This window comes from Musca domestica, unplaced genomic scaffold, assembly GCF_030504385.1.
Source record: "Musca domestica strain aabys unplaced genomic scaffold, Musca_domestica.polishedcontigs.V.1.1 30, whole genome shotgun sequence".
Classification (NCBI taxonomy): domain Eukaryota; kingdom Metazoa; phylum Arthropoda; class Insecta; order Diptera; family Muscidae; genus Musca; species Musca domestica.
This window is the reverse complement of record NW_026712300.1, coordinates 9,684,594-9,712,052: the sequence shown is the minus strand read 5'-3', so window position 1 is coordinate 9,712,052 and position 27,459 is coordinate 9,684,594. Positions and strand designations below refer to the sequence as shown.

Below are 27,459 nucleotides of genomic sequence, written 5' to 3'. Positions count from 1 at the left end.
TTACTGTATATGTTTCTGTCTGTGCTCTCCGAAAACAAACATTCAATGATCTTGTACATGGTTAACATTATAGCCCCTACCATTGTAGTGATTGTTGTTTCTGTTATTGTTACCATTATTATTATTTCTGTTACCGTTATTGTTGTCCTTATTCCAATTATTATTCCTACTATAATTAGAGTGGTTATTTCAACTGTTATTTCGTCTTTTAATGATATTATAATTTTTATTGTTTTTATCATATTTATTTCGGTCATAACCATTATTATTGTTATTGTTGTTAAAGCTTTTATTATCGTTTTTGTAATATTTTTTTTTATTGCATTTTTTGTCATTATTGTGCATTGTGATATAATAAGTCCTTCTGTTTTGTAAATGATACGTATCTTCCTGCGATTTGCATCGCATCTGTAAATGTCTATACACGACTAGCTTCAATGCTTTAACAAATTTGTTGATTCCGTAGCCCTTCAGGAATATATTGAATGCTGCAGGTTGCTAGTAGCGATTATAGCATCCCTACATTGCTCACCTGATTCAGAAATCTGAAGTTTGATAAGCTCAGAAACAAGACTTTCTATTTTCTTAGCGAAACTTTGCAAGTTGTTTTTTCTTTGATGTAAAACATTCAACTCGCTCAAACAAGCTTATAAACGGTATTCCAATCAGGTAATAACTCATCAACGAAGTTAAAAAAGAACTCCTTCTTCTGCTCGGGAATTGTTTTGTTTACCAACCCTACATTAGCAGTGAAACTCTCTTAATCCTCTTTTTTACCTGTAAAAATTTGTACTAAAGAAACAATCGTTTATATCATTAGCCTCCATATGTCTTACTGTTTTACTGTGCTTTTCTCTCTGACCAGCTGAATTAACTCGAAGTGTTCTAATAATAAACCCAAAGCTTCCGCTTTCAACCCATTAAACCTTGACCTATATTCACCTGGACCCTCGTATTTTTATACCCTCCACCATAGTATGGAGGATATATTAATTTAAGTCATCTCGAATTACATTTTAAACCCCACAAAGTATATATATTCTTGATCAGCATACAATTATATGCCAATTTAGCAATGTCCGTCCGAACGAAATGATGTAAGTTGATAAAAATTTACTCAAACGTGCATTATGCCTGCAGGACTTTTGGTATTGAAATTGTGCCGTGTAGGTTCGTATAGCCCCCATATAACTGTACCTCCCGATTTGAAGTATTTTGATCATGTCAGCGATATTATTCGCCGGTATCGTTTTAAATTTGGCATTTGAAGTACATAATAGATACTACAGCCTAAGACGGAAATTTGTCTGTGCACGTCCACGTCTTTGTGTAGCCCCCATATATCAGTACCTCCCGATATTAGCGATTTTGATGATTTTAGCTGCATTATTCACCGATTGTTGTAAGTTTCGCATTTGAATATTATAATGGCTTATGACAAAAATTTTCAACACCTGGATAAATGTAGAATTAATTTTTGATTTTATTGCAACTCACTCAGCCTCTCCTGCTGCTTCCTAATCTGTTTTTACATATCTCTTCAAGTACCTACTTATTACTATCAAGATTATTATGATGCAGACTAAGATTAACACCTCGATGCTCACACTGACTGCCGTAAGAGCATTCGCGGTCGCTTAAATTTCTTCACTTATCATTGTTTGGTTGTTCATCATAGTTCAGAATGTCAGATAACCATTTTTATAAATTACAATTAGAAATATATTGTAATATTTAAAAAAAATCGTGTAATGGAACATGTAGTCTTCATCTAAAAATGAGAGAAGAGTACCTTCCAAAAGTTCGGAATAAGTGGAGCTATTAATTTTTGTTGGAACAAAACATATGTTTACATATGTTTACTAAAGAAAACGCTACCCACACCATAACACTGCCGCCACCGAAATATATGTGACAATCCTGACAATATATATATATATATATATATATATATATATATATATATATATATATATATATATATATATATATATATATACATATATATATTCTCAAGATTGTCACAACGCGAGCGAGAACCCATTATGACCTACATATACCAATTTCAAGACGCATGTGGCGAAATCATCAAAATACCGAACAAACAAACAAATTGTTCTGCCAAATTTTGAAGGTCTACTTCAAATAATGTGAGCCGTATTGTGATTTCAACAGACAGACGGACATCGTTAAATCGACTTCGATGAATGGTTAAAGATGTAACAAACGGAATTACAAAGTTAATATACCCTCCTTTCCAAGGTAGAGGGTATAATAACAGGCTATATGTCTGTATATAACGTTTTTAGTATTATTTAGGGAACAAAAACACTTACCAGAAATGCGTGTAAATTCTTGTTCAGAGTTAACAAATGTACAAGCTCTCTGTTCCTGTGCTGCTGCCAATCTTAGAGATGGCAATCTCTGCATTTCAGGTTCCTGGAGCCATTTCAGCATGCGTCTAAATGTCTCCCGACCTGATTTCAATTTCGACCAAGGCTTTGGATTTCGTAGCAGATCAGACAAAGTTCCCTGTGATCGGCATAAAACTCTTTGTGCAAAAATTGCTTGGGGGATACTATATCGCTTGAGTTCAGAGGAAATCCTCTGAGCTAAATCTTTAGTATTAATTTCTTCTCTGTCTTCTGCCTCATCTTGTAATTTTGTAGAGGGAACAGCTTGATAAGAAATAGTATCAGATTTCAAATCTGAATATGAACATTTGTTTCCCTTGTTTGAAATTGTAGACGACGTAAACGATTCTTCATTAAAGTCGGAAAAGACTTGTGCGGTACTCCCTGTTATTTGCAGTGGTAATGGGAAGGAATTCCCAGATTCATCAATTTTTGTGAATTGACTCTTTCTACCTATTTCAATGTTGGCTCCTTCTCCCAGTGATGTAGAAGCGACGTGTTTTTCGAAAACACAATCTGTTCCTAGCTTCACGTTACTTTTCTTTAGAGATATGCTCTTGTGGTTTTCTTTAGGAGGTGGGGTTACTGGATATTTTTTTAGTGATGGGCAAGTTAAAACAGTTTTCGCAGAACTGAAGTATATATAAATAAAATTTGATTTCTTCTATTGGATTCGAGTGTCCTACAATTTGCGAATTTATGTAATTATCTTCTTTGTTTTTGGAACATTGCGTAAACTCTAGAATATTTTTTTCAACAATGTTTTGCACTTCATTGTTATTTATAACTGGAAACCGTAAAGTATCTTGCAAAATGGATTTTGCAGTCTGGGGAAATATTTTTCGTTTTTCGGAGTGCATATAATTGTCTGCATAATTGTGATTTTGCCTGCGTTGTAAAGTAATATTTCGTATGCAAAGCTTTGGGAAGTGGAATTGATTTATAGGTGTGTTAAATGACAATGACCTACTGTCAATGACGTCATTTCTATCGCAGGAAGAATTTGAAACATCAATGGAACAAGCTTCATTCCATTGACTACCATATAAGAACTTCTCCGACATAGTAGATATGGGAGGAAGTGTTTGCAATGGAGTTAGAGTGGCGTATGTATCCGTATTATTTAAAGCACTTGTTATTAATTTGTCTTGAGTGTTGAACAGTTCATTTTGCACTACCTTTTCTTTGATTCTAAATTCAATATTACTTTCCTTTGTTTTTAAAGATTTGTCCGAATTTTGTATAATGTCCGATCCTTGACTAATCTCGTTGATAAAAATAGCGTTTTCGGGATAATTCTCATTTCCCTGGCTATAAACAACACTGTAATCATCAACATTCATGATTTGATGTTGTATTCATAGTGCACATTAATGGCAAACATTCAACGTGAAAACTGTTCTTAAATGAAAAGCGATCGGCTGCAAGAGAATACACTTCATTGTAAGATTATGGTTAATTCAGATATATTTTATCAAAATCCTTATTGTGATTCTAGAAATTTGACATTTAAATCTCTTCGGAAAAAGAAATTTGTTTAATGTATAAATCCATTAGTTATTAAAAAATTGCAATCAATAATCTACAAATAATAATTCAAAGCATATCGAAGTTAGAGTAACTGTCTTAATTGGCTTGGCTACCTACCTGTCTTACTGCTGTTTCTCTTGATATCATCAGATTGATATTTCAAGATGAAAAATGGTTTTTGTAGTGCGTATTGGATTCTAGTTCCGGTGGCAGAACATTGTATGTATAGGTCCACGTTTTCGTATAGCCCCCATGTAGCAGAACCCCGATGTTCGGTATTTTGGTAGTTTTAGCCATATTTCTAATGGATTTGTGTAAAATTTTATTATTTGCAGTTCGTAATGGGTTCTACAATTGGTGTCAAAACATTGTTCATATTGGTGTAATATTTCCATACATTCGTTTTGAGAGCTACCTTCGGGTTTTTGGCATCGTTTATTCTGTTATGAGTAATGTGTAGTGCCGCTTTTAGATTTTTAAATAAGGAGCAGATGACTCTCAAAACTAGCTGGCTGCCACAATGAACAGTAACCGATCGAATCAACAGCTTGGAAAAATGACAATTCGACTGAATATTGATTAGATGTTTCACTTACACGTATGTTTTGCGGGTTGTGTATTAATGTACTATCTTGGATAGAATGCATTTTGACACAACTGAATTCAATAATTTCTAGCTGTATGCAGCTCATCTCTAGTCAAAGGACCAGACCTATAAATGGAATTTGTGCGTAATCTCAGGCGCATTTGAGAGTGTGAGTCGATAAACTAGAAAAAGCTCACGACCAAAATTAATTCTAAGGTCACGGGAAAACTTCAAATACGCCTTAGAAAATGGGCAAATTGACAAAAAATAGACTTATTTTCGACATTTGTATCGGTGATTAAAGTAACGTCTGTACCCCTCCCATATCTACTATGTTTCGCGCAGCCAATGAGTCAATGAGCCAGCATAAATCACTGTTGATAAGGTCTGATGGGAGAAAGCTTCTGCTTGTAAGTTCAGTTAGAATGGCGCTATCTGAATAATACTTGGAAACTCCATTTGCCATGAAAGTTTTATTCATGGGCGGAGACAAAGAATCATCCTATCCAATGTTTTCTCCATCATAATTTTGGCCAAAACCACGTGGAGATGACTTACTGGCTGGGTCGAGCAATTTCGCTATATGTGCTAGAAATACACGTTTGGTATATGTGGACAAAATAGTTTTACAGTGAAAGAGAACGAATTAGACTGAATATCTCATAGTATTTTGACCGCACTAAAGCGTCAAAAATCTTTACGCAAAGATATTTTTCAGAAATTAAAAACAATATTGTGCACAGTTTGCGTATTGTGGCAGAATTGAATTGTACAAACTTGACATTGGGTCACTCGTAGTATAGAAACAGTTTCTAAAAAAAAGTCCCCTCAGAATCCAAGAGCCGAATACGTCACACCATTATGAACAATGTGTACCAATAACACTTTTTCATTAAATTGCGTTTATGTTACATTTGTGTAATACTGGTGATTTTCTGGTGGTGACTTCGCACTTCGTAAATAATAGTAATGACATATCATACAGCTTTACGTTTTTAATTGCCTTTAGAGTATTTCGCTAACTCTCCGAGTACTAAGAAGGCATAGGATTAAGTCCTAATGCTAAAAACCCTTTGTATAAAGGCAATGATGTTTCATTTACAAAAACTCAATAATGCAGTCCATTGTTCTACTGGAAAAAAACTTGGGATTGGTGTTTTCATTACTTTTAATTCTAATTTCAATTTGCTGCAATGGACTGAGAGGAGGATTTTTTATATACACAGTAGTTGACATGCCACGGAATGTGGACCCTGACATATAATTCCCGGATAGGATCTCTGCATCACAGGGCAGCAAATTGAAAGAATATCCCTATTTATGGAGTGTAGCGTATCATTATGTTGCCATACATTTGATGTTCGATATTTTGTTGAATTGGTCAAGGCCACAGCGAGTTTATTGCTTTCATGTATTGTTGCATTGTTTTGTGTCATTCTCACTCATATATAGGGCAATGGTGTTAGAATTCCGCCAATATCCGAATAGTAAATTTGTTTGAGTGATGTTTTTAAATGTGAATTTGAATGCATGATTCCAATGCATGTAAACTTATGTGGAATATCTCATACAGGCTTACATATGTAGTTGGAACAATATCGAACTCTGTTCCTATTGGTTGGAAGACTAAGAACTCAATGTAAGACTTATAGTTTTTATATAAATATCTGTCAAAATAAATAAGGAAGTCAGACTTGTTCGTGACTTACATTTTGCACGAGCAACGCTAAAATAATCGTTTTTATTTCATTACATGATGATTCTGTTAAATCTTGCTTTGTACCCAGCGATGACCCCTGCGTTTTATTCCGCAGAATAAAAAGAGAGATCGTGAATCATGACGCATACCTTTTGGAATATAGAAGAAAAACACTATTCAGCCTGTTCTGTCCAAGCCGTAGATCGTAAACATACCAATAGACGGCAGGTTCTCGAATAATGCAGAAGGACTGTGTTCCTCCACAAAAGAGAACTAGGACATCCCGGGAGATAGACTTCTGTATAAGACGCTATATTAAATGTAGAAAAGAAAAAAAAAAAAACGCTGCATCAATCTGAAGACGTTAGCGATCAGTAAGTGCTTGCCGTTCATAATCAGTTTTTTTGTTCCATTACACGATTTTTTTATAAATACTACAATATATTTTTAATTGTAATTTATAAAAATGATTATCTGATGTTCTGGACTATGATGAACAACCAAACAAAGATAAGTGAAGAAATTTAAGTGACCGCGAATGCTCTTACGGCAGTCAGTGTGAGCATCGAGGTGTTAATCTTATTCTGCATCATAATAATCTTGATAGTAATAATTAGGTACTTGAAGAGATATGTAAAAACAGATTAGGAAGCAGCAGGCGAGACTGAGCGAGTTTCAATAAAATCAAAATTTAATTCTACATTTATCCAGGTATTGAAAAATAATATTTTAATTGAGTAATTGTAATAGCGTTGAGTTTATAGTGAACCATATGTTCGTTAGGCGAATGATTTCAATAAGCTAATATAGAAGCAACAAGTAAAAAAGGTGTAAGTTCGGCACGGCCGAACTCTGAATACCCTCCACCATTTGTAAGGAATTTGGCAATTCCCAAAAGCAATAAAATTCGTTAAAAATTCTGTTAAAATCTTACAAATACCGAATGTAGCTGTTACATTAGGGTCTATACGATGACATGGACCTGCATAGGTAGTTTTTGTCATAAGCCATTACAAAATTTAAATGCGAAACTTACAAAAATCGGTGAATAATGTAGCTAAAAAAAATAAATAGCGAATATCGGGAGGTACCGTTATATGGGCGCTGTACCAAATCGTGAACCTATACACGCAGTGTTTTGCCAAAGGAGATAGAAACCATTATTATCTACAAATACCAATTTTCACACAAATCCGTAAAAAATGTGGCAAAAATCATCAAATTACCGAATATCGGGAAGTACCGTTATAAGGGCCAAAACGTGTACTTATAATTACAATGACTCGCCACACGAACTGCGACCCATTATGATCTACAACTACCAATTTGTAGACATCCGTGAAGAAATGTGTCAAAAATCATCTAAATACCTAATATTGGGAGGTACCGTTATATGGGGACTATACCAAAACGTGGACTTATACATACAATTTTTCGCCACACGAAGGAGGACCCATTATGACCAACAAATACTAATTTTTAGACAAATCCGTGAAAAAAATTTGACAAAAATAATCAAAACACCGAATATCGGGAGGTACCTTTATATGGGGGCTATACAAAAACATGGACCTATACATGCAATGTATATATATATATATATATATATATATAAAAGCAAAAAAAAAAAAAACATTAAGTGCGGCCAGGCCACAGTTTCAATACCCTCCACTTTGGGGTAAAGGAAATATTTTTATATTTAAGTATATGAATTCAAGCTTGTCTCACTTAAAACTTCGTATACCAATCAGACCGTTTGCATAATGCAGTTAAATTTATCAAAAAACTAAAAAGTGAGTGAGGCCGTTATACGAGGCCATACCAAAACATTTTTCTATAAAAGTATCTGAATTCAAGCTTGTTTCACCTTAAACTTCATATACCAGTTAGACCGTTTTATTAATGCAGTTAAATTTATGAAAAAAACCATAATGTGAGTGAGGCCGCTATGTGGGGCCATACCAAAACGGGAACCTTTATAGGCAGTTTTATACTTGAAGAATTGTCATCTATCAAATCTTCTAAAATACCAAATTTGAAACAATTATGTGGGTAAATCAAAATATCGAATACGTGGAACTCCATATACAATGTTTTGCCACCGGCCTAGAACCCATTATGAACTGCAAATACCAATTTTTATCAAAATATCGAATATTGGGAGGTACCGTTATGTGGGGGCTATAACACACGAGCTAGAATGCATTATACCTTACAAATATACATTTTTAGACAAATCCTTGAAAAAAATGTGACAAAAATCATCAAAATATCGAATATCTGGAGGTACCGATACATGGAGGCTACACCAAAATATGGACCTGTACATGCAATTTTTCGCAACGCGAGCTAGAACCCATTATGACCTATACTACCAATTTTTAGACAAATCCGTAGAAAAATGTGGCAAAAATCATCAGAATACCGAATATCGGGAGGTACCGTTATATGTGGGCTATACGAAAACGTGGACATATGCATGCAATGTTCCGCCTGCGCAACTAGAACCCATTATGACCTACATATACCAATTTCAAGACGCATGTGGCGAAATCATCAAAATACCGAACAAACAAACAAATTGTTCTGCCAAATTTTGAAGGTCTACGTCAAATAATGTGAGCCGTATTGTGATTTCAACAGACAGACGGACATCGTTAAATCGACTTCGATGAATGGTTAAAGATGTAACAAACGGAATTACAAAGTTAATATACCCTCCTTTCCAAGGTAGAGGGTATAATAACAGGCTATATGTCTGTATATAACGTTTTTAGTATTATTTAGGGAACAAAAACACTTACCAGAAATGCGTGTAAATTCTTGTTTAGAGTTAACAAATGTACAAGCTCTCTGTTCCTGTGCTGCTGCCAATCTTAGAGATGACATTCTCTGCATTTCAGGTTCCTGGAGCCATTTCAGCATGCGTCTAAATGTCTCCCGACCTGATTTCAATTTCGACCAAGGCTTTGGATTTCGTAGCAGATCAGACAAAGTTCCCTGTGATCGGCATAAAACTCTTTGTGCAAAAATTGCTTGGGGGATACTATATCGCTTGAGTTCAGAGGAAATCCTTTGAGCTAAATCTTTAGTATTAATTTCTTCTCTGTCTTCTGCCTCATCTTGTAATTTTGTAGAGGGGACAGCTTGATAAGAAATAGTATCAGATTTCAAATCAGAATATGAACATTTGTTTCCCTTGTTTGAAATTGTAGACGATGTAAACGATTCTTCATTAAAGTCGGAAAAGACTTGTGCGGTACTCCCTGTTATTTGCAGTGGTAATGGGAAGGAATTCCCAGATTCATCAATTTTTGTGAATTGACTCTTTCTACCTATTTCAATGTTGGCTCCTTCTCCCAGTGATGTAGAAGCGACGTGTTTTTCGAAAACACAATCTGTTCCTAGCTTCACGTTACTTTTCTTTAGAGATATGCTCTTGTGGTTTTCTTTAGGAGGTGGGGTTACTGGATATTTTTTTAGTGATGGGCAAGTTAAAACAGTTTTCGTAGAACTGAAGTCATCTATAAATTTGATTTCTTCTATTGGATTCGAGTGTCCTACAATTTGCGAATTTATGTAATTATCTTCTTTGTTTTTGGAACATTGCGTAAACTCTAGAATATTTTTTTCAACAATGTTTTGCACTTCATTGTTATTTATAACTGGAAACCGTAAAGTATCTTGCAAAATGGATTTTGCAGTCTCGGGAAATATTTTTCGTTTTTCGGAGTGCATATAATTGTCTGCATAATTGTGATTTTGCCTGCGTTGTAAAGTAATATTTCGTATGCAAAGCTTTGGGAAGTGGGATTGATTTATAGGTGTGTTAAATGACAATGACCTACTGTCAATGACGTCATTTCTATCGCTGGAAGAATTTGAAACATCAATGGAACAAGCTTCATTCCATTGACTACCATATAAGAACTTCTCCGACATAGTAGATATGGGAGGAAGTGTTTGCAATGGAGTTAGAGTGGCGTATGTATCCGTATTATTTAAAGCACTTGTTATTAATTTGTCTTGAGTGTTGAACAGTTCATTTTGCACTACCTTTTCTTTGATTCTAAATTCAATATTACTTTCCTTTGTTTTTAAAGATTTGTCCGAATTTTGTATAATGTCCAATCCTTGACTAATCTCGTTGATAAAAATAGCGTTTTCGGGATAATTCTCATTTCCCTGGCTATAAACAACACTGTAATCATCAACATTCATGATTTGATGTTGTATTCATAGTGCACATTAATGGCAAACATTGAACGTGAAAACTGTTCTTAAATGAAAAGCGATCGGCTGCAAGAGAATACACTTCATTGTAAGATTATGGTTAATTCAGATATATTTTATCAAAATCCTTATTGTGATTCTAGAAATTTGACATTTAAATCTCTTCGGAAAAAGAAATTTGTTTAATGTATAAATCCATTAGTTATTAAAAAATTGCAATCAATAATCTACAAATAATAATTCAAAGCATATCGAAGTTAGAGTAACTGTCTTAATTGGCTTGGCTACCTACCTTTCTTACTGCTGTTTCTCTTGATATTTCAAGATGAAAAATGGTTTTTGTAGTGCGTATTGGATTCTAGTTCCGGTGGCAGAACATTGTATATATAGGTCCACGTTTTCGTATAGCCCCCATGTAGCAGAACCCCGATGTTCGGTATTTTGGTAGTTTTAGCCATATTTCTAATGGATTTGTGTAAAATTTTATTATTTGCAGTTCGTAATGGGTTCTACAATTGGTGTCAAAACATTGTTCATATTGGTGTAATATTTCCATACATTCGTTTTGAGAGCTACCTTCGGGTTTTTGGCATCGTTTATTCTGTTATGAGTAATGTGTAGTGCCGCTTTTAGATTTTTAAATAAGGAGCAGATTACTCTCAAAACTAGCTGGCTGCCACAATGAACAGTAACCGATCGAATCAACAGCTTGGAAAAATGACAATTCGACTGAATATTGATTAGATGTTTCACTTACACGTATGTTTTGCGGGTTGTGTATTAATGTACTATCTTGGATAGAATGCATTTTGACACAACTGAATTCAATAATTTCTAGCTGTATGCAGCTCATCTCTAGTCAAAGGACCAGACTTATAAATGGAATTTGTGCGTAATCTCAGGCGCATTTGAGAGTGTGAGTCGATAAACTAGAAAAAGCTCACGACCAAAATTAATTCTAAGGTCACGGGAAAACTTTAAATACGCCTTAGAAAATGGGCAAATTGACAAAAAATAGACTTATTTTCGACATTTGTATCGGTGATTAAAGTAACGTCTGTACCCCTCCCATATCTACTATGTTTCGCGCAGCCAATGAGTCAATGAGCCAGCATAAATTACTGTTGATAAGGTCTGATGGGAGAAAGCTTCTGCTTGTCAGTTCAGTTAGAATGGCGCTATCTGAATAATAATTGGAAACTCCATTTGCCATGAAAGTTTTATTCATGGGCGGAGACAAAGAATCATCCTATCCGATGTTTTCTCCATCATAATTTTGGTCAAAACCACGTGGAGATGACTTACTGGCTGGGTCGAGCAATTTCGCTATATGTGCTAGAAATACACGTTTGGTATATGTGGACAAAATAGTTTTACAGTGAAAGAGAACGAATTAGACTGAATATCTCATAGTATTTTGACCGCACTAAAGCGTCAAAAATCTTTACGCAAAGATATTTTTCAGAAATTGAAAACAATATTGTGCACAGTTTGCGTATTGTGGCAGAATTGAATTGTACAAACTAGACATTGGGTCACTCGTAGTATAGAAACAGTTTCTAAAAAAAGTCCCCTCAGAATCCAAGAGCGCACGAGCCGAATACGTCACACCATTATGAACAATGTGTACCAATAACACTTAATTTTCATAATAACTTAATAACTTAATTTTCATTAAATTGCGTTTATGTTACATTTGTGTAATACTGGTGATTTTCTGGTGGTGACTTCGCACTTCGTAAATAATAGTAATGACATATCATACAGCTTTACGTTTTTAATTGCCTTTAGAGTATTTCGCTAACTCTCCGAGTACTAAGAAGGCATAGGATTAAGTCCTAATGCTAAAAACCCTTTGTATAAAGGCAATGATGTTTCATTTACAAAAACTCAATAATGCAGTCCATTGTTCTACTGGAAAAAAACTTGGGATTGGTGTTTCATTACTTTTAATTCTAATTTCAATTTGCTGCAATGGACTGAGAGGAGGATTTTTTATATACACAGTAGTTGACATGCCACGGAATGTGGACCCTGACATATAATCCCCGGATAGGATCTCTGCATCACAGGGCAGCAAATTGAAAGAATATCCCTATTTATGGAGTGTAGCGTATCATTATGTTGCCATACATTTGATGTTCGATATTTTGTTGAATTGGTCAAGGCCACAGCGAGTTTATTGCTTTCATGTATTGTTGCATTGTTTTGTGTCATTCTCACTCATATATAGGGCAATGGTGTTAGAATTCCGCCAATATCCGAATAGTAAATTTGTTTGAGTGATGTTTTTAAATGTGAATTTGAATGCATGATTCCAATGCATGTAAACTTATGTGGAATATCTCATACAGGTTTACATATGTAGTTGGAACAATATCGAACTCTGTTCCTATTGGTTGGAAGACTAAGAACTCAATGTAAGACTTATAGTTTTTATATAAATATCTGTCAAAATAAATAAGGAAGTCAGACTTGTTCGTGACTTACATTTTGCACGAGCAACGCTAAAATAATCGTTATTATTTCATTACATGATGATTCTGCTAAATCTTACTTTGTACCCAGCGATGACCCCTGCGTTTTATTCCGCAGAATAAAAAGAGAGATCGTGAATCATGACGCATACCTTTTGGAATATAGAAGAAAAACACTATTCAGCCTGTTCGTAGATCGTAAACATACCAATAGACGGCAGGTTCTCGAATAATGCAGAAGGACTGTGTTCCTCCAAAAAAGAGAACTAGGACATCCCGGGAGATAGACTTCTGTATAAGACGCTATATTAAATGTAGAAAAGAAAAAAAAACGCTGCATCAATCTGAAGACGTTAGCGATCAGTAAGTGCTTGCCGTTCATAATCAGTTTTTTTGTTCCATTACACGATTTTTTTATAAATACTACAATATATTTTTAATTGTAATTTATAAAAATGATTATCTGATGTTCTGAACTATGATGAACAACCAAACAAAGATAAGTGAAGAAATTTAAGCGACCGCGAATGCTCTTACGGCAGTCAGTGTGAGCATCGAGGTGTTAATCTTATTCTGCATCATAATAATCTTGATAGTAATAACTAGGTACTTGAAGAGATATGTAAAAACAGATTAGGAAGCAGCAGGCGAGACTGAGCGAGTTTCAATAAAATCAAAATTTAATTCTACATTTATCTAGGTATTGAAAAATAATATTTTAATTGAGTAATTGTAATAGCGTTGAGTTTATAGTGAACCATATGTTCGTTTGGCGAATGAATTCAATAAGCTAATATAGAAGCAACAAGTAAAAAAGGTGTAATTTCGGCACGGCCGAACTCTGAATACCCTCCACCATTTGTAAGGAATTTGGCAATTCCCAAAAGCAATAAAATTCGTTAAAAATTCTGTTAAAATCTTACAAATACCGAATGTAGCTGTTACATTAGGGTCTATACAATGACATGGACCTGCATAGGTAGTTTTTGTCATAAGCCATTACAATATTCAAATGCGAAACTTACAAAAATCGGTGAATAATGTAGCTAAAAAAAAATAAATAGCGAATATCGGGAGGTACCGTTATATGGGGGCTACACGAAGACGTGGACCTGCACAGAAAACTTTTCGCCTTAGGCTGTAATAATTATTACGAACTTCAAATGTCAAATTTAAAACAATACCGGCGAATAATATCGCTAACATGATCAAAATACATCAAATCGGGAGGTACAGTTGCACTGCACAATAATAATAATAATTATAATAATAATAATAATAGTTATAATAATAATAGTTATAATAATAATAGTTATAATAATAATAATAATAATAATAATAATAATAATAATTATAATAATAATAATAATAATCATAATAATAATAATAATAATAATAATAATAATAATAATAATAATAATAATAATAATAATAATAATAATCATAATAATAATAATAATAATAATAATAATAATAATAATAATAATAATAATAATAATAATAATAATAATGATAATAATAATAATAAAAATAATTATAATAAATGCAATAAAAAGAAATATTACAAAAACTATTATAATAAACGCTATAACAACAAATACGATTATAATGGTTATGACCGAAATAAATATGATAAAAACGATAAAAATTATAATATCATTAATAGGCGAAATAACAGCTATAATAACTCTAATTACAGCAGGAATAATAATGGGAATGGGAACAACAACAATAACGGTAACAGAAACGATAATAATGGTGACAATAACATAAACAACAATGACTACAATGGTAGAGGCTATAATGTTCACCAAGTGCCGGATCGGGGAATGTTTGTCTTCGGAGAGCACAGACAGAAACATATACAGTAAATCATCTAAGCTCAAGGATTATGTGAGATTGAATATAATAGGTCTAGACTACACACTTGCGTTTTTGATTGATACAAGTGCAGATATTTATTTGTGTAAAGAAAAAGATGGTTACTGCAATCCATTGACTGCTAACAAATAAAGGAAAATAATTAAAAGATGCAGTCGTATTATTCTGAAAATGCCAATAGATCATATAAAATTAAAAACAGTTCCTTAAAGCACTTACGATGTACTCACCATTAACCATTTTTACTCACACAGTTAACTACTGACAAAAGTTTTAAAAGGGTTTTAAGCGGAATTAATTTAGATTACTTAAGTGAAGTGATAGTCCATATAGAAGATTTATGAACAAACACTTTTATAAGAAGATAATTAACCTAGAAGAAAAAAATTCTGTTTATATAAAAAAAAAGTTATAGATTACCATTAGCACATACGGAAGAGATAGATGCTTAAGTACTGGATGTTTTGAATAGTAAATTAAATGAACTATCAATTAGTAATTATAATGTACTTTGCTATTAAGCTAACAGCATTTTCGACATATAATGGTCATTATCAGTATATGAGATTACCTTTTGGTCTTAAAATATCATCTAATAATTTTCAACGAATGTTGACAACAGCTTTATTTGTTTTGGAGTCTGAGGCATTTATTTATATGGATGATATAATAGTTTTCTGATGTAGTTACCAACACCGCAATGAGCATCTCATTAATGTACTTGTAGACTGAATAGATAAGATTTGAAACCAACTCTAATAAATGTTTTTTTTTTTTTTTTTTTTTGTGAAACCAGAAGTAGATTATTTAGGTAATTTTTTTACCCCTAATATGATTAAAACAGATCCTTCGAAATACAATGCAATAACAAAATATCCAATTCTGTAAAAGACGGATTATGTAAGGAGATTTGGAGCTTTTTGCAATTATTATAGAAGTTTCACTAAAAGTTTCGCCGAAATAAAATAAATGTCTATTATCTAAGCAGAACACTAAATTCAAATGGACAGAAGGAAGTCAAAAACATTTGAGAAACATAAAAAAGATTGATGACACCACAAATTTTACAGTATCCAGATTTCGACAAAACCTTTTAAACTAACTACAGATGCTTCTGATTTTGACTGTCGCAAGTAGAAATGGAATATGAATGACCAATATCTTTTTAAAGTCGTTCTTTGAATAAGCACAAGAAAAATAAGCCTGTTAGTGAAAAGGAATTTTTGGGTATACATGTTACAAACCGTATGACAAACTTAATACACCCTCCATACTATGGTGGAGGGTATACAAATACAAAGGTCCAGGTAAATATAGGTCAAGGTTTGATGGGTTGAAAGCGGAAGCTTTGGGTTTATTATTAGAACCCTTCGAGTTAGTTCAGCTGGTCAGTCATTAGTCAATTTGCAATTAAAAAGTAATGACCTCTTCTATGTTGATACTCTAATTGCAGTTACGCAGTATAGGTGTATTTCTCAAACTATAAGAATTCATCTTATTGCGTTTTTTTGGAGCAAATATAATTCATATCTGAAAATATTTGTTTGCAAAGATACGTTGTTTGCAAATATACGTTATCTTGCAACTTCAAATTCAACTCATTCAAAATGCTACAAATGTCTGTTAAAAACGCCATGTCTAAAATAAATTGATAATCTTGTAAATATTCTTCTTCGGGTTTTCGATATTTTCAGCTTCTAAAAATTCAAATACTTCATTTCTAAGCTCAAACAATCTATTAATGCCGTTACCTCGTCTTAACCAACGTACATCAGTAAACATAATAGATAGTGGTGAGAAGCATTTGAATTTTTTAGAAATGTCACAAATTTTCTATGACCGAAGAAGGAGTTCTTCTTTAAATTTGTTACCGAGTTATTACCTCATTGGAATACAGATGCACCGGAAATCGCAGAAAGATACGTATCTCCTACAAACAGAAAGGCTTAATACATCATAATACACAATCTGGTAGGGACAATAATAATAATAATAATAATAATAATAATAATAATAATAATAATAATAATAATAATAATAATAATAATAATAATAATAATAATAATAATAATAATCATAATAATAATAATAATAATAATAATAATAATAATAATAATAATAATAATAATAATAATAATAATAATAATAATAATAATAATAATAATAATAATAATAATAATAATAATAATAATAATAATAATAATAATAATAATAATAATAATAATAATAATAATAATAATAATAATAATAATAATAGTTATAATAATAATAGTTATAATAATAATAGTTATAATAATAATAATAATAATAATAATAATAATTATAATAATAATAATCATAATAATAATAATAATAATAATAATAATAATAATAATAATAATAATAATAATAATAATAATAATAATAATCATAATAATAATAATAATAATAATAATAATAATAATAATAATAATAATGATAATAATAATAATAAAAATAATTATAATAAATGCAATAAAAAGAAATATTACAAAAACTATTATAATAAACGCTATAACAACAAATACGATTATAATGGTTATGACCGAAATAAATATGATAAAACGATAAAAATTATAATATCATTAATAGGCGAAATAACAGCTATAATAACTCTAATTACAGCAGGAATAATAATGGGAATGGGAACAACAACAATAACGGTAACAGAAACGATAATAATGGTGACAATAACATAAACAACAATGACTACAATGGTAGAGGCTATAATGTTCACCAAGTGCCGGATCGGGGAATGTTTGTCTTCGGAGAGCACAGACAGAAACATATACAGTAAATCATCTAAGCTCAAGGATTATGTGAGATTGAATATAATAGGTCTAGACTACACACTTGCGTTTTTGATTGATACAAGTGCAGATATTTATTTGTGTAAAGAAAAAGATGGTTACTGCAATCCATTGACTGCTAACAAATAAAGGAAAATAATTAAAAGATGCAGTCGTATTATTCCGAAAATGCCAATAGATCATATAAAATTAAAAACAGTTCCTTAAAGCACTTACGATGTACTCACCATTAACCATTTTTACTCACACAGTTAACTACTGACAAAAGTTTTAAAAGGGTTTTAAGCGGAATTAATTTAGATTACTTAAGTGAAGTGATAGTCCATATAGAAGATTTATGAACAAACACTTTTTATAAGAAGATAATTAACCTAGAAGAAAAAAATTCTGTTTATATAAAAAAAAGTTATAGATTACCATTAGCACATACGGAAGAGATAGATGCTTAAGTACTGGATGTTTTGAATAGTAAATTAAATGAACTATCAATTAGTAATTATAATGTACTTTGCTATTAAGCTAACAGCATTTTCGACATATAATGGTCATTATCAGTATATGAGATTACCTTTTGGTCTTAAAATATCATCTAATAATTTTCAACGAATGTTGACAACAGCTTTATTTGTTTTGGAGTCTGAGGCATTTATTTATATGGATGATATAATAGTTTTCTGATGTAGTTACCAACACCGCAATGAGCATCTCATTAATGTACTTGTAGACTGAATAGATAAGATTTGAAACCAACTCTAATAAATGTTTTTTTTTTTTTTTTTTGTGAAACCAGAAGTAGATTATTTAGGTAATTTTTTACCCCTAATATGATTAAAACAGATCCTTCGAAATACAATGCAATAACAAAATATCCAATTCTGTAAAAGACGGATTATGTAAGGAGATTTGGAGCTTTTTGCAATTATTATAGAAGTTTCACTAAAAGTTTCGCCGAAATAAAATAAATGTCTATTATCTAAGCAGAACACTAAATTCAAATGGACAGAAGGAAGTCAAAAACATTTGAGAAACATAAAAAAAGATTGATGACACCACAAATTTTACAGTATCCAGATTTCGACAAAACCTTTTAAACTAACTACAGATGCTTCTGATTTTGACTGTCGCAAGTAGAAATGGAATATGAATGACCAATATCTTTTTAAAGTCGTTCTTTGAATAAGCACAAGAAAAATAAGCCTGTTAGTGAAAAGGAATTTTTGGGTATACATGTTACAAACCGTATGACAAACTTAATACACCCTCCATACTATGGTGGAGGGTATACAAATACAAAGGTCCAGGTAAATATAGGTCAAGGTTTGATGGGTTGAAAGCGGAAGCTTTGGGTTTATTATTAGAACCCTTCGAGTTAGTTCAGCTGGTCAGTCATTAGTCAATTTGCAATTAAAAAGTAATGACCTCTTCTATGTTGATACTCTAATTGCAGTTACGCAGTATAGGTGTATTTCTCAAACTATAAGAATTCATCTTATTGCGTTTTTTTGGAGCAAATATAATTCATATCTGAAAATATTTGTTTGCAAAGATACGTTGTTTGCAAATATACGTTATCTTGCAACTTCAAATTCAACTCATTCAAAATGCTACAAATGTCTGTTAAAAACGCCATGTCTAAAATAAATTGATAATCTTGTAAATATTCTTCTTCGGGTTTTCGATATTTCAGCTTCTAAAAATTCAAATACTTCATTTCTAAGCTCAAACAATCTATTAATGCCGTTACCTCGTCTTAACCAACGTACATCAGTAAACATTAATAGATAGTGGTGAGAAGCATTTGAATTTTTTAGAAATGTCACAAATTTTCTATGACCGAAGAAGGAGTTCTTCTTTAAATTTGTTACCGAGTTATTACCTCATTGAATACAGATGCACCGGAAATCGCAGAAAGATACGTATCTCCTACAAAACAGAAAGGCTTAATACATCATAATACACAATCTGGTAGGACAATAATAATATAATAATAATAATATAATAATAATAATAATAATAATAATAAGAATAATAAATAATAATAATAATAATAATAATAAGATAATAATAATCATAATAATAATAATAATAATATAATAATAATAATAATAATAATAATAATAATAATAATAATAATAATAATAATAATCATAATAAATAATAATAATAATAATAATAATAATAATTATAATAATAATAATAATATTATAATAATAATAGTTATAATAATAATAGTTATAATAATAATAGTTATAATAATAATATAATAATAATATAATATAATAATTATATAATATAATACTCATAATAATATAATAATAATAATAATAATAATAATAATAATAATAATAATAATAATAATAATAATATAATAATAATAATAATAATAATAATAATAATAATAATAATAATAATAATAATAATAATAATAATAATAATAATAATAATAATAATAATAATAATAATAATAATAATAATAATAATAATCATAATAATAATAATAATAATAATAATAATAATAATAATAATAATAATAATAATAATAATAATAAAATAATTATAATAAATGCAATAAAAAGATATATTACAAAAACTATTATAATAAACGCTATAACAACAAATACGATTATAATGGTTATGACCGAAATAAATATGATAAAAACGATAAAAATTATAATATCATTAATAGGCGAAATAACAGCTATAATAACTCTAATTACAGCAGGAATAATAATGGGAATGGGAACAACAACAATAACGGTAACAGGAACGATAATAATGGTGACAATAACATAAACAACAATGACTACAATGGTAGAGGCTATAATGTTCACCAAGTGCCGGATCGGGGAATGTTTGTCTTCGGAGAGCACAGACAGAAACATATACAGTAAATCATCTAAGCTCAAGGATTATGTGAGATTGAATATAATAGGTCTAGACTACACACTTGCGTTTTTGATTGATACAAGTGCAGATATTTATTTGTGTAAAGAAAAAGATGGTTACTGCAATCCATTGACTGCTAACAAATAAAGGAAAATAATTAAAAGATGCAGTCGTATTATTCCGAAAATGCCAATAGATCATATAAAATTAAAAACAGTTCCTTAAAGCACTTACGATGTACTCACCATTAACCATTTTTACTCACACAGTTAACTACTGACAAAAGTTTTAAAAGGGTTTTAAGCGGAATTAGTTTAGATTACTTAAGTGAAGTGATAGTCCATATAGAAGATTTATGAACAAACACTTTTTATAAGAAGATAATTAACCTAGAAGAAAAAAATTCTGTTTATATAAAAAAAAGTTATAGATTACCATTAGCACATACGGAAGAGATAGATGCTTAAGTACTGGATGTTTTGAATAGTAAATTAAATGAACTATCAATTAGTAATTATAATGTACTTTGCTATTAAGCTAACAGCATTTTCGACATATAATGGTCATTATCAGTATATGAGATTACCTTTTGGTCTTAAAATATCATCTAATAATTTTCAACGAATGTTGACAACAGCTTTATTTGTTTTGGAGTCTGAGGCATTTATTTATATGGATGATATAATAGTTTTCTGATGTAGTTACCAACACCGCAATGAGCATCTCATTAATGTACTTGTAGACTGAATAGATAAGATTTGAAACCAACTCTAATAAATGTTTTTTTTTTTTTTTTTTTTTTTTTTGTGAAACCAGAAGTAGATTATTTAGGTAATTTTTTTACCCCTAATATGATTAAAACAGATCCTTCGAAATACAATGCAATAACAAAATATCCAATTCTGTAAAAGACGGATTATGTAAGGAGATTTGGAGCTTTTTGCAATTATTATAGAAGTTTCACTAAAAGTTTCGCCGAAATAAAATAAATGTCTATTATCTAAGCAGAACACTAAATTCAAATGGACAGAAGGAAGTCAAAAACATTTGAGAAACATAAAAAAAGATTGATGACACCACAAATTTTACAGTATCCAGATTTCGACAAAACCTTTTAAACTAACTACAGATGCTTCTGATTTTGACTGTCGCAAGTAGAAATGGAATATGAATGACCAATATCTTTTTAAAGTCGTTCTTTGAATAAGCACAAGAAAAATAAGCCTGTTAGTGAAAAGGAATTTTTGGGTATACATGTTACAAACCGTATGACAAACTTAATACACCCTCCATACTATGGTGGAGGGTATACAAATACAAAGGTCCAGGTAAATATAGGTCAAGGTTTGATGGGTTGAAAGCGGAAGCTTTGGGTTTATTATTAGAACCCTTCGAGTTAGTTCAGCTGGTCAGTCATTAGTCAATTTGCAATTAAAAAGTAATGACCTCTTCTATGTTGATACTCTAATTGCAGTTACGCAGTATAGGTGTATTTCTCAAACTATAAGAATTCATCTTATTGCGTTTTTTTGGAGCAAATATAATTCATATCTGAAAATATTTGTTTGCAAAGATACGTTGTTTGCAAATATACGTTATCTTGCAACTTCAAATTCAACTCATTCAAAATGCTACAAATGTCTGTTAAAAACGCCATGTCTAAAATAAATTGATAATCTTGTAAATATTCTTCTTCGGGTTTTCGATATTTTCAGCTTCTAAAAATTCAAATACTTCATTTCTAAGCTCAAACAATCTATTAATGCCGTTACCTCGTCTTAACCAACGTACATCAGTAAACATTAATAGATAGTGGTGAGAAGCATTTGAATTTTTTAGAAATGTCACAAATTTTCTATGACCGAAGAAGGAGTTCTTCTTTAAATTTGTTACCGAGTTATTACCTCATTGGAATACAGATGCACCGGAAATCGCAGAAAGATACGTATCTCCTACAAAACAGAAAGGCTTAATACATCATAATACACAATCTGGTAGGGACAATAATAATAATAATAATAATAATAATAATAATAATAATAATAATAATAATAATAATAATAATAATAATAATAATAATAATAATAATAATAATAATAATAATAATAATAATAATAATAATAATAATAATAATAATAATAATAATAATAATAATAATAATAATAATAATAAATAAAAAAAAAATCACAAAAACGATTATAATAAACGCTGTAACAACAATAACGATTATAATGGTTATGACCGAAATAAATATGATAAAAACAATAAAAATTATAATATCATTACTAGTCGAAATAACAGCTATAATAACAACAATAATTATAGTAGGAATAAAAAAGGGAATAGCAACAATAACGGTAACAGAAACAATAATAATGGTGACAATAACAGAAACAACAATGACTACAATGGTAGGGGCTATAATGTTCGCCATTTGCAAGATTAGGGAAAGTTTGTCTTCGGTGAGCACAGACAGAAACATATACAGTAAATCATCTAACCTCAAGGATTATGTGAGACTGAATATAATAGGTCTAGACTATCCACTTGCGTTTTTGATTGATACAAGTGCAGATATTTATTTGTGTAAAGAAAAAGATGGTTGCTGCAATCCATTGACTGTTAACAAGTCGGAGAAAATAATTAAATCTTTTGGGTCAACTAATGTTAAAATAGATACAAATGGTATCGTTATAAAAGATAGTGTTGAAATAGAGTCAACTGATATTCCACTTAGTACAGATGGGGTTTGAGGTAGAAAATGTCTATAAAAATATAAATGTAAGTTTGATTATTAGAGGTATATCATAAAATTTCATTTAAATAATGAGAGCGTTACAATTCCTATACATGCTAGTTCTTTCAAGATTAATCAAGAAGTTGTGCCGAAGAGGAGTGTAATCATTTTACCTTCTACCATTAATTTGGTAAAAGATGCAGTCGCGTTATTCCGAAAATGCCAATAGATCATATGCACTTACGATGTACTCACAATTAACCCTTTTTACTCACACAGTAGTTATACTGACAAAAAAGGGCTTTAAGCGGAATTAACTTAGATCGCTTGAGTGAACGTCATAGTCATAGTCCATCTAGAAGATAAAGATTTAATGACAAACTATTTTTATAAGCAGAAGATTAACCCAAACCACAATTAGCATATAAGGAGGAGATAGATGCTCAAGTACAAGATGTTTTGAAAAGTAAATTAAATGAACCATCAGTTAGTACTTATAACGTACTTTGCTATCAAGCTAACAGCATTTTCGACATATAATGGTCATTATCAGTATATGAGATTACCTTTTGGTCTTAAAATATCATCTAATAGTTTTCAACGAATGTTGACAACAGCTGGTTTGGGGTCTGAGGCACTTCTTTATGGTTATAGTATATAGAGGTAGTTTATTTAAGTAATTTTCTAATTCTAATGTGACTATAACATATCCTTCGAAATACAATGCAATAACAAAATATTCAATTTTGTATAATAGGGATTATGTAAGAAGATTCGTAGCCTTTTGTAATTAGCACATAAGGAGGAGATAGATGCTCAAGTACAAGATGTTTTGAAAAGTAAATTAAATGAACCATCAGTCAGTAATTATAATGTACTTTGCTATTAAGCTAACAGCATTTTCGACATATAATGGTCATTATCAGTATATGAGATTACCTTTTGGTCTTAAAATATCATCTAATAATTTTCAACGAATGTTGACAACAGCTTTATTTGTTTTGGAGTCTCAGGCATTTCTTTATATGGATGATATAATAGTTTTCTGATGTAGTTTCCAACACCACAATGAGCATTTCATTAATGTACTTGATAGATTGAATAGATACGATTTGGGTATATCAAATCATCTAATAGTTTTCAACGAATGTTGACAACAGCTTTATCTGGTTTGGAGTCTGAGGCATTTCCTTATGTGATGATATAATAGTTTTCTGATGAAGTTTCCAACACCACAATGAGCATCTCATTAATATACTTGATAGACTAAATATATAAGATTTGAAACCAACTCTAATAATTGTTGCTTTTTTGAAACCAGAGGTAGATTATTTAGGTAACTTTTTTACTCCTGATGTGATTATAACAGATCCTTCGAAATACAACGCAATAACAAAATATCCAATTCTGAAAAAGACGGATTATGTAAGAAGATTCGTAGCTTTTTGCAGTTATTATAGGAGTTTCACTAAAAGTTTTGCCGAAATAAAATAAATGTACATTATCTAAGCAGAACACTAAATTCAAATGAGAAGGAAGTCAAAAACATTTAAGAAACATAAAAAAAGATTAATGACACCACAAATTTTGCAGTATTCAGATTTCGCAAAACCTTTTCTACTAACTACAGACGCTTCTTATTTTGACAGACGCTGATTAATTCGTTCTTTGAATAAGCACAAGAAAAAGAAACCGGTTAGTGAAAAGGAATTATTGGGTATACATGTTACAAACGGAATGACAAACTTAATATACACTCCATACTATGATGGAGGTATAAAAATACGAAGGTCCAGGTAAATATACATAGGTCAAAGTTAAATGGGTTGAAAGCGAAAGCTTTGGGTTTACTATTAGAACACTTCGAATTAGTTCAGCTGTCAGAGCGAAAGGCGCAGTAAAACAGTAAGGCAAATTGAGACTAATGACGAAAACGATTTAGTACCAATTTTTACAGGTAAAAAAGAGGATTTAGAGAGTTTTGCTGCTAATGTAGTGTTGGTAACCAGAAAAATTCCTGAGCAGAAGAAGGAGTTCTTGCTATAATCGCTACTAACAACCTGACAGCATTCAACATATTCCTGTAGGGCTGGAGAATCAAAAAATTTGTTAAAGCATTGAAGTATAGACATTTACAGATGCGATGCAAATCGCAGAAAAATACGTATCTCTTGCAAAACAGAAGGACGTAATACATCATAATGTACATTCTGGTAGGGATAATAAATGCAATAAAAAGTAATATTACAAAAACGATAATAATTAACGCTATAACAAAAATAACTATTATAATGTTTATGACCGAAATAAATATGATAAAAAAATAAAAATTATAATATCATTAATAGGCGAAATAACAGCTATAGTAACAACTCTAAGTATAGTGGGAATAATAAGGGGAATGGGAACAACAACAATAACGGTAACAGAAATAATAATAATGGAGACAATAACAGAAACAACAATGACTACAATGGTAGGCTGTCCGGTCCAAGCCGTAGATCGTAAAAATGCAGGTTATCAGGTTATTCGTAAAACTGGTTATCGAATAATGCAGAAGGACTGAGTTGCTCCAGAAAAGAGAACCAGGACATCCCGGGAGATAGACTTCCGGATAAGAAGCTATATTAAATGTAGAAAAGAAAAGAAAAACGCTGCATTAATCTGAAGACGTTAGCGATCAGTAAGTGCTTGCCGTTCATAATCAGTTTTTTTTTTGTTCCATTACACGATTTTGTTATAAATATTACAATATATTTTTAATTGTAATTTATACAAATGATTATCTGATGTTCTGAACTATGATGAACAACCAAACAAAGATAAGTGAAGAAATTTAAGCGACCGCGAATGCTCTTACAGCAGTCAGTGTGAGCATCGAGGTGTTAATCTTAGTCTGCATCATAATAACTTTAATAGTAATAATTAGGTACTTGAAGAGATATGTAAAAGCAGATTAGGAAGCAGCAGGCGAGACTGAGTGCATTTCAATAAAATCAAAATTTAATTCTATCTGGATAAATAACTGTATTATCTAATACGAACTTAAAATATCAAATTTAAAACAATACCGGCGAATAATATCGCTAACATCATCAAAATGCCTCAAATCGGGAGGTACAGTTACAGTTACACTACACAATTTCAATACCAAAAGTCCTGCAGGCATAGTACACATTTGAGTAAATTTTTATCAATTAACATCATTTCGTTCGGACGGACCTTGCTAAATTGGCATAGAATTTTATGCTGATCAAGAATATATATACTTTGTGGGGTTTAAAATGTAATTCGAGATGACTTAAATTAATATACCCTCCATACTATGGTGGAGAGTATAAAAATACGAAGGTCCAGGTAAATATAGGTCAAGGTTTAATGGGTTGAAAGCGGAAGCTTTAGGTTTATTATTAGAACACTTCGAGTTAGTTCAGCTGGTCAGAGAGAAAAGCACAGTAAAACAGTAAGACATATGGAGACTATTGTTTCTTTAGTACAAATTTTTACAGGTAAAAAAGAGGATTAAGAGAGTTTCACTGCTAATGTAGAGTTGGTAAACAAAACAATTCCCGAGAAGAAGAAGGAATTCATCTTTAAGTTTGTTACCGAGTTATTACCTGATTGGAATACAGATGCACTGCAAATCGCAGAAAGATACGTATCTCCTACAAAACAGAAAGGCTTAATACATCACAATGCACAATCTGGCAGGGATAATAATATGTACTTTGTACTTTGCTATTAAGCTAACAGCATTTTCGACATATAATGGTCATTATCAGTATATGAGATTACCTTTTGGTCTTAAAATATCATCTAATAATTTTCAACGAATGTTGACAACAGCTTTATTTGTTTTGGAGTCTCAGGCATTTCTTTATATGGATGATATAATAGTTTTCTGATGTAGTTTCCAACACCACAATGAGCATTTCATTAATGTACTTGATAGATTGAATAGATACGATTTGGGTATATCAATCATCTAATAGTTTTCAACGAATGTTGACAACAGCTTTATCTGGTTTGGAGTCTGAGGCATTTCCTTATGTGATGATATAATAGTTTTCTGATGAAGTTTCCAACACCACAATGAGCATCTCATTAATATACTTGATAGACTAAATATATAAGATTTGAAACCAACTCTAATAATTGTTGTTTTTTTGAAACCAGAGGTAGATTATT

General features: G+C 31.1%; 1 protein-coding gene across 10 annotated transcripts in view; it reads right to left on the bottom strand.

The window, feature by feature from the left end:
- Positions 1–10,549, bottom strand: part of LOC105262572 (uncharacterized) — a 736,506-nt gene extending 725,957 nt beyond the window's left edge. For 5 of the 10 annotated variants that reach the window (XM_059124817.1, XM_059124820.1, XM_059124818.1 and 2 more), the window contains exons 1-2: positions 9,034–10,549; positions 2,337–3,302 (exon numbers count right to left, since the gene is read on the bottom strand). In XM_059124817.1, the coding sequence (XP_058980800.1) occupies positions 3,196–3,302; positions 9,034–10,450 (1,524 nt within the window). In that variant the 5' untranslated portion in view covers positions 10,451–10,549 and the 3' untranslated portion in view covers positions 2,337–3,195. Of the gene's footprint in view, positions 1–2,336; positions 3,836–9,033 lie in introns of all 10 variants that reach the window. The other 5 variants (XM_059124823.1, XM_059124815.1, XM_059124822.1 and 2 more) reach the window with 3 other exon arrangements.
- Between the last annotated feature and the right edge of the window lie 16,910 nt (positions 10,550–27,459).